Below are 12,473 nucleotides of genomic sequence, written 5' to 3' on the forward strand. Positions count from 1 at the left end.
AAGCTGCATCGTCAACACCCAAGACCCACTCCTACCGCTGGGACCATCATGGATAATTCCACTGGCTCAGCAAAGATCCCAGCCAGTTAATTTTGGCTACAAAGAAAGTATGGCTACATGTTAGCGGATCACAAACCACAACATCCCATGAACGGTGTGTGTGAGAAGGGGCTTTCCTTGTGTCGAGATGGCCACCTGTGCACGTCCTGAGTGGAGGCAAGGGGAAGCTACCCTGGCATCCTGAGGATGGACGCCACTGACAGCCAGCGTCTGCACACGCGCAGGAGCCTGCATCCACGGAAAGAGGCCGTGCACGAACACCAAGGACACGGGAAGCATCCTGCTTGGTGCCCACTCCTTTATTTTCTGCAGTCAGTCCCCAAATTCACCAACATTGAAGGACAAAAATCTTGTCTACACCAAAGATTTTACATTATAAAGAGAAGAGATAATCTGATTTTTTTTTATGTCTAGGAGACAAATTGGTCACTTAAAACCAAGAATGATGAAAGAATTTCTTTAGATGGAAGGGAAATGATATAAGAGGGAAACATGCAACTTCAGGAACAAAGGACGAGAAACGGAAATGGCAAATATCTGTGCAAAAATAAGCAAGTGACTCCTTTTCTTGAGTGCTTTCTGTGCGATGGTTGAAAGCAAAAAGTCCAACATTGTCTGACGGGGTTTCAATGCATGTAGGTGTAACACATACAATAGCTACAATATATGGGGAGGGAAAAGGGACTTTCATGGTGATAAGGTTTTTCATTACTCAAAGTAGTAAAATATTAATTCAAGTAAACTGAAAAATTAAGAATATATGTTGTAATCCCCAAAGCAACCACTAAAAATCCACAAAAAGATATAGTAAAAACCTCAACAGATAAATTAAAATTGAATACTAAAAACTAATCAAGTGATTCAAAAGCAGGCAGTAAAGAGGAAGCAGGGGAATAAAAATAGGGGGGGGGAAATAGAAAATAAATAATAAAAAAGCAGATGTAAATCCCAACATATCAATCAATAAAAACATAAATGGTTCTGAGCACATGAATAAGACAGAGATGCCACAGTGGTTAAAAAAAAGAAAAAGATCCGACTATATGCTGTCTACAAGAAATCTACTTTAAATATATTGATATAGGTAAGTTAAAAGTAAAAAGAATGGAAAAGATACACCACACAACCACTAATCAAAAGAAAACTGGGGTAACTAAAAAAGTAAGAAAGATTACTAGGGATAAAGAGGGACATTATGATAATAGGGCAACCTACCAATAAGATATAACAACCCTAAATGCATATGTACCTAACAATAGAGCTTCAAAATACATGAAGCAAAAATGTATAATACAGAAAGGAAAATGGAAAAATTTGTAATTATAATTGGAGGCTTTATTGCTTCTTTCTCAGTAATTAATAAAACACATATACAGAAAATCAGCAAGATATAGAACTGAACCAGTGGATCTGACACTTTTAGAGCACTCCAGTTAATAAGAGCAGAACACACATTCTTTCCAAGTGCACACAGAAATTTACTAACACAGACCATAACCTGGATATGGAACAATCTTTATAGATTCAAGAGAATAAAAATCATACAAAGTATGTTCTCTGACCACAATGGAGTTAAACCAGAGATCAGTAACAAAAAGATGACTGGATATCTCCAAGTATTTATAGATTTAAAAACACACTTCTAAATAAATAATCCATAGGTCAAAAAAGAAATCTCAAGGGAAATTAGAAAATATTTTAATTGCATGAAAATATGAACACAATATATAAAAATGTGAGGGATCTAGTTAACAGAGAGAAATTTACACGTTTAAATGTTTATATTAGAAATGAAGAAAGGTTTCAAATCAATAATGTAAGGTTCCACCTTAAGAGATCAGAAAAATAAAGCAAACAGAAGGAAGGAAAAAATGAAAAGCAGAAGTCAGTGAAATTGAAAACAGCAGAGAAATTTTTAAAAATCAAAAGTTGGTTCCTCGAATAGATCAAATTCAGTAAACTTCTAGATAGACATAAAGAAAAAAGAAGACACAGTATAAGGAATGAAAGGAAGGAAACACTATGAACTCTACAGACAGTAAAAGGAAAATGAGAGAATCATACAAAACTATGCACAAAAATCTGACTACTGAGATGGAACAGACCAATGCCTGGACAGCCTTCACGATCTCCGACTGAGGGAAGAACTCCTAAATAAGCATCAAAAGCACAATCCATGAGTGAACAGATAAGAAATTGGACTTCATCAAAATTTAAAACTTTTGCTCTGCAAAAGACATTTAAGAGAATAAAAAAAAAAAAGAATCTAGACTGTAGACGCTATCACAAATCGCATATCTGATAAAGGACTTGTGCACAACTCAATTTAAAAACTCTCAAAACTCAGTGATGAGAAAACAATGCAATTAAAAAATGATCACCTAGCCAGAGCAATCAGGCAAGAAAAAAACAAAAACAGAAATAAAAGGCATGCAAATCAGAAAGGAAGAAGTAAAAGTGTCACTATTTGTGACAGGTGAGATATCACCTCACACATATTATTTTTAAAAAAAAGACAAGAAATAACAAGTATTGGTAAAGATGTGGAGAAAAAGGAACTATGTAAACTGTTGGTGGGAATGTAAATTGGTGCAGCCACTATCCAAAACAGTATGAAGTTTCCTCAAAAAATTAAAAATAGAACTGCCATATGATCCAGCGATTCCTCTTCTGGGTACTTACCTGAAGGAAAGGAAATCACTGTCTTAAAAAGCTCTCCACGCCCCGACGCTCACTGCAGTGTCATTCACAGTAGCCAACACGTGGAAACAACCTAAGTGCCCACTGATGAACGGATAAGGAAGATGTGGTGTATATACATGCTAGAATGTTATTTATCCATGAAAAAGAAGGAAATCCTGCTATGTGTGACAACACAGACTTTGAGAGCATTATGCTAAGTAAGTCAGACAGAAAAAGACAAATAGTATGTGAGGACCGGAGGACTGTGATGGCCTCACACGGATGACTGACCAGCCTGGCTTCCCAGGAGACACAGACCCGCCGCCCGGGTAGCCGGCTTGGAGCATGAGTGGTTTTATAAAAAGCTCCAGGTGCCCGGGGCAGCTGCCCCCTGGGCAGTCCCAGGGCAGACGTCCAGGAGCGCCGGCCGATGTGAAGGAGTTCTCCAGAAAGTGCCTGAAAGTGAAGGAGCTGGTTTGGGCAGAGGCTTGGCTGTGGGGATGCGGCCGGGGCGCCCACCATGAACAACCCGACTTACGTAGTCGCACCGTGAGTGAGATTTCTCTGTTTGACACGGGAGTCGTGGCCACACCTTTCCCATTTGCTCGCCATCAATAGTCCCCAAGAGTGCCTGGTCCATCCTTGCTCACCTAAAGCCAACATTTCTTATCTCGGACATTTTCTTATCTCAGAATTTAATTTTCTGAGTGAGCTGGGCAATTGCTCTCATCCACCTCCAGGACCACAAAGGTGGTATCTTGGGGTCACCTCCCTCCCCATGAACCCTACGGAGTCCATCCTAGAAGCAACCCCAGAGACAGGTGTTCCTGCTGTCACCCCCGTGCTGGGCGCTCAGCGCTGGCCGGGAGCAGGTCAGTCCCAGCTGTCAGCCCCAGCTGTCAGCCGGGCTCCGGCCATGGGTCCAGCAAAATGGCAGGCCCTGCTCCTGCAGATGAGTTCTGGACCCACGGTCACTTCCAGGAGGGAGAAAATTAAAGTCTGAGGTAATCAATCAGCCCCATTGTTGCCCCTTTGCCACCATCTGAATGGTGGGCTTTCAGGAAAGCAGGAAGAGCAGGTGGCGTTTAGATAAACTAATAATCTCCGCTGGGGACAAAGATCAAAACAAGAGGAGGCACTGCTGACGGGGCCCAGAGCTGACCTGAACCCCTACCTCGGGGCCCCCGCTGGGCACCACCTTCTCCTCGCCTACGTCCCTGTAGGCGTGCAGGCAGGGAGGGGAGTCCCCATCTGTCTAGAATATTTTCTCTTCTAGGGAGACATCTGACTTTTTCTTTTTCTCTGACATTTCTCTGCGAGTGTGAGCTCCTTGCTGCTGTCTCATGCACCCATTTTCTGTCCTGTCCCTTCACTTCTCTGGCGATCCTTCCAAGAGCTGGCTTTCCAGTGGTGCTCTGCAATCAGAAACAAAAGGTGTACCACCTTTAGAAAGAGAAAGAGGGTCAGAGCCTCCTGTCCTAGCTGCCCTTCACCTGCCACGTGTCCAGGGAACCTGTTTCCTCCGCCCGGCCCACAGCCACCTGGGTACAGGCGAAAACTCCCCGGATTTCTACTTGTGAGAAAAATGTAAACGACATAAAAGTATCCTACCACACATGACATTGGCCACAGGTCTCCCCAAAACTCCTTTTATCAAATTAAGGAAGTCCTCTTCTGGGTCCAGCTCGCTGAATGTCTGAGTTCCACCTGCAGGCACTGCGATGTCTGAAACGCAGTAAACCACGCACGCAGAGGCTCTAGTGCTGCGTAATCGTTGAACGAAGCCTGCTCCGCCCGTTCAGGTGTGTACGTTCAGGAACTGCTGGAGTCGATCTGCCAAGTTTTACCCGGGATTTTTGCCACGACGCTTATCGATAAGACTGGAATATAACTGAGGTCCTTGCATTTTTCTGACCTGGCTTGTATGCTAACAACCTCCACGACAGCCTCTTCTTCGCGTGAGTGGGCCAGACGTCTGAACCTATTGCTGGGAAAATGAAATCTTCATCCGCCAGAAGAAGTCAATCGATAAATTAAAACTGATCAGTCACAAAACAGCAACATAAGAGCTAGAAAAAAAAGAAGGTAAACGTGAGAAGAAACATCAGTAGAGACTGAAAGCGGTCGCCTCCAGGGAAGACTGTGATGGGACTGGGGACTCAGTGCTGCTGTTTTGTTAAAAGAATCCTTTTAGTACACTTTTCTTTTTAAACCATGCATATGTATCACTTTGAAAAAACTAAAGACAAAATTTAGATCTCACAAAACTCAAGAGATATTTATGGTGCAGAATCGATTTTGAAGTCTGTGGCATCTTCTGTTGTTTTTTTTCTTTTTCCCCGGTGAACACACATACAGAAGTCACGGGCTGTTTGTCCGCGCTTTTTCCATCCAGTATATTTCGTACTTCCCCGTCTCTGAACACGTGAAGGCTTTCCCCTGACCCCACCCCGCAGCAGTTAGCACCTAGGAACTCGTGTGGAGAATTCTTAAAATCAAGATTTCAGACTTTTAAGAGAGATCTGCTTCCTTCTGTTATTTGCTTTTCCTACCAACCGTCTCAAAGAGTTGGAGACTAACCTCGTTAATTGTGGAGGCTGGCTAGGGCACAGGGAGACTGTGACTGAGTTAAGAGGATGGATGCTGGGGAAGAGGGATGATGAGGCTGGGGGACTGTACTGATATTTGGGTTCTGATTAAACTGGAGGAAGGGTGGTGACAGCAGACATGGCGGCACCACAGTTAATTGGATTAAAATGTGGCTGGTTGGATTATCTAATTGAAAGAGGAGACAGCCAAGGAATCTGTCTCACACTATGTCTATTAAAGGTAATGACTCAGGGAGCCTGGAGAGAGGAGGGGAGAGAGTTAAGATTTGGGAGATAGACACTTTCAGGTCGTGATGAGAACCCGGGTGCAGAAGTGAGGAAGGAGGCAGGGGATGGAGGAGCAAGGCAGGAGAGCCAGGAGGACAGCAGGGAATTTCTGACGTGACAGCCACAGCGGGGACAGTATCCCCAGATTGCGTGAGCTTCAAGGGAGCTGGGAGTTTTAAGGGAAACAGAAGAAATGTTTTGAAAGAGCAGGGACCCCACCCCACTTTCAGTTTGAGATGACAAGACACGTCAGAGGAAAACAACCTCCCCTCTAGGGAGCTGCAGGGAGAAGTGGCCCCCGGGGAACAGCAGGCTGAGGGCAGCAAAAAGACAACAGGAAGGCTCCCAGAGGTGGCTGAGGGTTTGGGGTTTGCTGATGAGCGGCTGTGTTTAGGGGGCACAGTGGAAGAGCTGGGGTGGGAGGAAGGCTGGATGAGACGGTGGTTCAGAGCTTATGGGGATGAGGTCCAGCGGATGACAGCACTGCGGGGCCTGAGGCAGGAGGGACTGGTCCCGAGGGAGGACAGTCCGCTCAAGCTGAGGGCAGTGAATTAGGGGGCCTCCCTCTGCTTTGGCTAAAACGCCAAGAAGGCAGGTTTGTGTTCAGATGCCCTCTGCCTCCTACAGCTCCCACCCAAGTGGGCTGTGCCCTCACCACACTTTAGCACTGGGCACTGGGTGGACTCAGCAAACACTCCCTGCAAGAATGACTCTTCAGGGAGGGGTAGGGACAGCACTGAGTGCGGTCCTGCCTCCCCAGTAACAGGCTGATGGGAACTCAGCTGACTTAACACCCTCTAGGGAGGCGCTGCAGGTTGCTTCGCTCTGACCCCCTCTCCCCTCACTGGCGTGTGTGCCTGGGGGGTGGGGGGTGGTGCACCTGACTGAGGAGAGAGTTGCCAGTCCAGGCCCAGGTCCAGTGCAGGCTGGATCTCTCCGTGCTGTGACTGTTGTATGTCTGTGCTTGACGGGGTCCGTGGGCAGGTGCACGGGCCTGGCCAGGCAAGAGTTTGCTCAGTATACTGACCCTCTCCGTGTGCATCTCCCCAAACCCTGCCTTGCACCAGCCTGTAAGGAAGCCACAGTCACATGGGGCCATTGAAATTGAAATGAATGGAAGTAAAAAGCCAGTGCCTCCATGAACGACGTTGGCCACATTGCAAGCGCTCAATAGCCCGTAGGGCTGCGCGACGATCAGAGCGGCTACGGAACCTTCCACCGCCGCAGGAAGTTCTGTAAGAGCGCGCCCGCCTAGACCCGACTGCGGTCAGAGCTGTTCCTCTGGCCCCTCCGTAACTCCCGTGTTTTTGTTCCCTGCCGCAGAGTCCAGGCGTTGGCCCCGAGCCTCCGGGCGTGGCTGGCGGCGGGGATGGCGCAGTACAAGGGCACGATGCGCGAGGCCGGCCGGGCCCTGCACCTGATCAAGAAGCGCGAGAAGCAGAAGGAGCAGATGGAGGTGCTGAAGCAGCGGATCGCCGAGGAGACCATCGCCAAGTCGCAGGTGGACAAGAAGTTCTCGGCTCACTACGATGCGGTGGAGGCCAAGCTGAAGTCGAGCACGGTGGGGCTGGTGACCCTGAACGACATGAAGGCGCGGCAGGAGGCCCTGGTGCGCGAGCGGGAGATGCAGCTGGCACAGCGCGCGCGGCGGGAGCAGCGGCGCCGGCAGCTGCAGGCGCAGCGCGAGCGGGAGCGCAAGCGGGAGCAGCGGCGCCAGATCTGCGGCCTGTCCTTCTCGCCCGACGACGGCGACGGCGACGGCGAGGCGGCCGAGGAGGAGAAGGAGGCCGGGCCGCCGGCGCCCGGCCGGCCCCGCAGGCACCTGGGCAAGGACCCGGCCGTGGACACCAGCTTCCTGCCGGACCGCGAGCGCGAGGAGGAGGAGCGGCGGCTGCGCGAGGAGCTGCGGCGAGAGTGGGAGGCGCGGCGCGAGCGCGTGAAGCGCGAGGAGGTGGAGGTGACGTTCAGCTACTGGGACGGCTGCGGGCACCGGCGCGCGGCGCGCATCCACAAGGGCGGCACGGTGCAGCAGTTCCTCAAGAAGGCGCTGCAGGCGCTGCGCCGCGACTTCCGCGAGCTGCGCGCGGCCGGCGTGGAGCAGCTCATGTTCGTCAAGGAGGACCTGATCCTGCCGCACTACCACACCTTCTACGACCTGATCGTGGCCCAGGCGCGCGGCAAGAGCGGGCCGCTCTTCGCCTTCGACGTGCACGACGACGTGCGGCTGCTCAGCGACGCCACCCGGGAGAAGGACGAGTCGCACGCGGGCAAGGTGGTGCTGCGCAGCTGGTACGAGAAGAACAAGCACATCTTCCCCGCCAGCCGCTGGGAGCCCTACGACCCCGAGAAGAAGTGGGACCGCTACACCGTCCGCTGAGGCCGCGGGCGCGGGGCCCCGGCTCGGCGCGGCGGCCGCGACCTCCGGGCTGACACTTGCGTAATAAAGACGGAGGCTTCGCGTTGTGCCCGCGTGGTCCTTCTGTGGCGGACGCTGTGTTGGGTTGTGGGGTTGATTTCGGGGGAGTTTCGGTGCGGCCTGGCTCTGCCGGGCCCCGGGAAGGCACGCGGCCGCCCTGGACAGCAGTGAGAGTCAGGGCCGCGTTGGGACCTGGGTCACGGTGTTCTAGCCCGGAGTCAGGGGCGTGGACTTGACCCCCCGGCTGTCTGGGTTCCAGGCCCAGCCCAGCTGCTTACTCGCTACTGATGGAAACTCTGCGTGGTTTCCCCGCCTGTAATTAAGGGTGACAGTAGTGCGTAGCGCACAAGGTGGACGCGAGGATGAAATGGGGTAACAGCTGTGAGGCACTTAGCGCTCGACAAACACCTGCTCGTATTCTCATGGTCTTGGCTAAGTGACTTAAAGGACTGCTGTGACCCACTTCAGAACCATGTGTGGGCAAAGTGACCTGCCAGCACTTTCCCCAGGATCGGGGAGGGAGTGGCTCACAGACTGGGGGAGCAGCCCCGCCTTGGGCGTTCCTTAGCTGGGTCGTTTGCCCGCAGGAGTCAGGGGGTGGGGCTTCTCCTTTTGCCTCAAGCTCCATCGCGCCTCCACACAGCACACATGCCCGAAGGTTTAACATTTTGATGTTTTATTCATTGTGTTACCTTTGTTTCTTAAAACATTGCATTAGAGTATTTATCTTGATGACTCTGTTTAGGGGCATACCCCACCCCCCACTCTGTCCTATACTTACTGCCCAAGGCCAGTGCCTCTCTCACTTTGCTGGGTCCCAGCTCCCAGCGAAGGAGGGACACTTTTTTTCCCTTGGAGTTCCTGCCTCTACCCATAAATGAGAGCTTGCACAGGAAACACTGATGCTCCAAGTCCGGGAGCCTCAGCCTGGCTACCCCTTGGGATCACGTGGGAAGCTTTTAAACCTCCCTGATCCCAGGTCACACCCAGAGCCCACTGCCCAGCTCCCCAGGTTTTCACTGTGAGTAGGGTTGGAGAAGGAATGTGTCAGCGTTGCCTTCTCTCTACCTCCCTTTGCTAACTCCTCCCTGAGACTCCGTGCAGTAAGGGCACCGGGGTCAGGGCTCTGGGTCACTTCACTGGGTATGAAGTGGATGCTCACTGCCCAGAGCATGACCCTTGGACCAGCAGCAGCTGCATGTGGCAGCTTCTAGAAAAGCAGACACTCAGGTCCCACCCCAGACCTGGTGAATCAGAATGTGTGTTCCAACGAGAGCCCCGGGGCCTTCACGTGCACACTAAGCCACGGGTCTACTTCCCAGCATATCCGCTCAAGGCCGACTCTTGAGCGCACAGTGGAACCCCACATCTTTGGTTGCAGGTCCCAGCCACACTCTCTAATCCGGCTTTGATTTCAACATTGGTACGCTATCGACAGTCCAACTCCCGCATCAGTTTCCTAACTGATTTGGTGTTACCTAGGTTCAGGTTCTGCTGCACGTGACAAAAACCCCAAAGTAACAGTGGCTTCAGCAAGCCTAGTTCTCTTCCTCATAAAAGTCTAGAGGTAAATTTGTATTGAATCAAGGACCCAGGCTACTTCCATCCTGTTCTTTCATCAAAGTGGCCTCCATATCTATAGTTACCTCACAACCCAAGATAGCAGCTCCAGCTCCAACCATCATGTCCCCATCCCAGGAAGAAGAAAGGAAGTAAGGGGAGAAAGAAAGTGCAAAAGGCACGAGGTGGCTGTCTCTTAAGAATTCTTGTAAACCAACGAATAGTACTTTGGTTCAGATCCTTTTTGCCAGAACTTGGTTACTTGGCCACACCTTGCAGCAAAGGAAGCTGGGAGATGTAGTCTTGAGTACAGCTGTGTCCTGTGAGGCCAAGATGACAACCATCACGCCATGAAAACACAATTCCAGCTGTGACAGCGGATTCCCCCGTCCTTGCGGTTAGTTCTCCCAGTTTTCATCCTCACCTATTTTGATGCTCTGTTGCTAAAAGCACACAGTGTTAAGGACTATTACATCTTCTTGAAGAACTGGCCCTTTTATCGTTACAGAATATCCTTTTTTATCCCTAATAACCCTCCTTGCTTTGAAATCTGCTTTGTCTGAAATTAAATTTAGCTACTCCTGCTTTCTTGGGATTAGCACGATATATTTTTCTCCACGTATTTACTCTTAATCTGTATATCTTCATATTTAAAGTGGGTTTCTTATGGAGACAGCACATACAGTTGACCCTTGAACAACATGGGGGTTCGGGGTGCTGACCCTCCCTGCAGTCAAAAATCAAAGTATCACTTTTCAGTTGGTCCTCTGTATCTGGGGTTCCACACCTGCAGAGTCAACCAACCCAGGATTGTGTAAGGCTGTAGGATGTAGTTAATGAAAAAAAGAGTCCATGTGTGGTGGACCCACACAGTTCAAACCCGTGTTGTTCAAGGTTAACTGTGACTGGGTTGTAGTTTTTGATCCACCCTGACAATCTCAGTCTTTCGGTTGGTGCATTTAGGCCACTGATATTCAAAGTGATTATTAATATGGCTGGGTTAATGTCTATTTTCTATTTTCTGTTTGTCACCCTTGTTCTTTGTTCCTGTTTTTGTCTTCCACTCTTTTTCTGCCTTTCGTAGTTTTAACTGAGCATTTTATAGGATTCCAGTTTCTCTTCTTTCTTAGCATATCAGTTATACTTGAAAAAGAAAACTTTTGTTAGCATTTGCCCTAGAGTTTGCAATGCACATTGACAAGTAGCACAAGTCCACTTTCACGTAACACTGTGTCACGTCACGGTGGTGTGGGTACTGGATAATAACAATACGGTCCCAGTTCCTCCCTCCAGTGCCTTGTATTATTCGTGTCATTCACTCCGTTGATGTGTACGGCACATAAGCACATATATGACATGCACACAAGCATACGTTACCAAATACATTGTTGCTATCATTTTGGCCAAACTTACCTGTTAGACCAGTTAAGAATAAGAAGGGGGCATACAGCTCAAGTGGCGAAGTGCATACTTAGCGTACACGGGGTCCTGGGTTCAATCCCCAGTACCTCCTCCAAAAGTAAATACGTGATTAGCCACCCCCAAAAAAAATAACTAAATAAAATTTTTTAAGGTTAAGAAAAGTAAATTTTTTGGTATCTATTTATTATAATATTTTAATTTATTATAAGTACATAATTTATATATAATATATATATAAGTATCTGTTACACACGTTAAGCTCACTCTTCCTTCAGTGGTCTTCCTTTCTTTAGGAGGATCTTTCTTACGTGGAGGTTCTGTCCTGTATCATTTTCCTTCTCTCTGAAGAACTTCTTTTAACACTTGTCACAAGGAAGGTCTATTGGCAACAAATGCCTTCAATGTTTACTTGGCGAAGTCTGGCTTTCCCCTTCACTTCTAAAGGATGACTTCACAGGGTAGAGAATCCAGGTTGGTGGGGTTTGTTGGTTTTCCTTCCATCGCTCTCGTTTCTCCCTGACCGTGTGGTTTCGGAGAAGCCAGGCGTAATTCTTGCCTTTGTTTCTCTGCAGGAAAGGTGTTTCTTCCCTCTGGGTTGTTCCAGGATTTCTTTTTTTCTCTATCTTTGATTTTCTGTGTTTTTAAAATGATCTGCTAGAGGTGATTTTTGTTTTGCTTTGTTTTGGGTGCTTTGAGGGGGAGTGTTTGTCCCGTTTGGTCTTCTCTGAGCTTTGTGAATCCGCGGTTTGGCGTCTGGCGTTAACTTGGGGAAATCCTCGGTCATTACGGTTTCCTGTATTTCTCGGGTTCCTTCCCCTCTTCTCCTTCAGGTAATCCCATCGCGAGTAGGTTCCATCTTGTGTAGTTGTCCCACAGTCCTTGGCTATTCTGTTCTGGTGTTTTGTTTTTGTTTATTTGTTTGTTTAATCTTTGTTGTCTTTGCTTTTCAGGTTGGGAATTTTCTGGTGAGACATCAGAGATCAGAGACTCTTTCCTCAGCAGGGAGCAGTCCACCAAGAGGCTCCTCAAAGGCGGCCTTCATCTCTGCGGCAGTGCTTGACCGCTGGGCTTTCCTTGTGGGTCTTAGGAGTTCCATCTCTCTGCTTGTGCTGCCTGTCTGTTCTCAAATGCTTCTTACGCTGCCTGTGAGAATATTAGCATATTTAAATTCTGGATCTGATCATTCTAACATCCCAGCCATGTCCAGTTCCAGTGTGTTCTCTGTCTCTGCAAATTGTGGTTTTTTCCCTTCTGCTGAGCCCGGTAATATTTCTCTCGGTAGCTGGACGTGATACAGCAGGTAACCTGCGGAGGAGCTTCTCGTGGCTTTCTCTCCCCGCTTGGGTGGAGCAGGGCGGCGAGCGGTGTCTGGAGCTGGGATGTCCCTTCCCCAGCAGGGTCTGATGACACCCCAGCAGGCTGGGCTCTGGGAGGACAGAACGCTCTGGTGTATTCAA

General features: G+C 48.9%; 1 protein-coding gene across 1 annotated transcript; it reads left to right on the plus strand.

Moving 5' to 3' along the window:
- Window positions 1-6,271: 6,271 nt before the first annotated feature.
- On the plus strand, window positions 6,272-9,127 carry FAM50B (family with sequence similarity 50 member B). The gene is made up of 2 exons (XM_064476073.1): window positions 6,272-6,853; window positions 6,942-9,127. Exons 1-2 carry the CDS (start codon window positions 6,732-6,734, stop codon window positions 7,993-7,995), a joined length of 1,176 nt encoding a protein of 391 aa, XP_064332143.1. The 5' UTR covers window positions 6,272-6,731; the 3' UTR covers window positions 7,996-9,127.
- Window positions 9,128-12,473: the final 3,346 nt, after the last annotated feature.

The sequence above is a fragment of the Camelus dromedarius genome, chromosome 19, assembly GCF_036321535.1.
Source record: "Camelus dromedarius isolate mCamDro1 chromosome 19, mCamDro1.pat, whole genome shotgun sequence".
Taxonomy (NCBI): Eukaryota; Metazoa; Chordata; class Mammalia; order Artiodactyla; family Camelidae; genus Camelus; species Camelus dromedarius.

What these genes read in the sequence shown, in the direction of transcription:
- FAM50B (XM_064476073.1), top strand. Translation starts at nt 6,732, where the DNA reads ATGGAAGTAAAAAGCCAGTGCCTCCATGAACGACGTTGGCCACATTGC. An exon ending in CCACCGCCGCAGGAAGTTCT is followed by an intron (nt 6,854 to 6,941) that starts GTAAGAGCGCGC and finishes TCCCTGCCGCAG; the next exon opens with AGTCCAGGCGTTGGCCCCGA.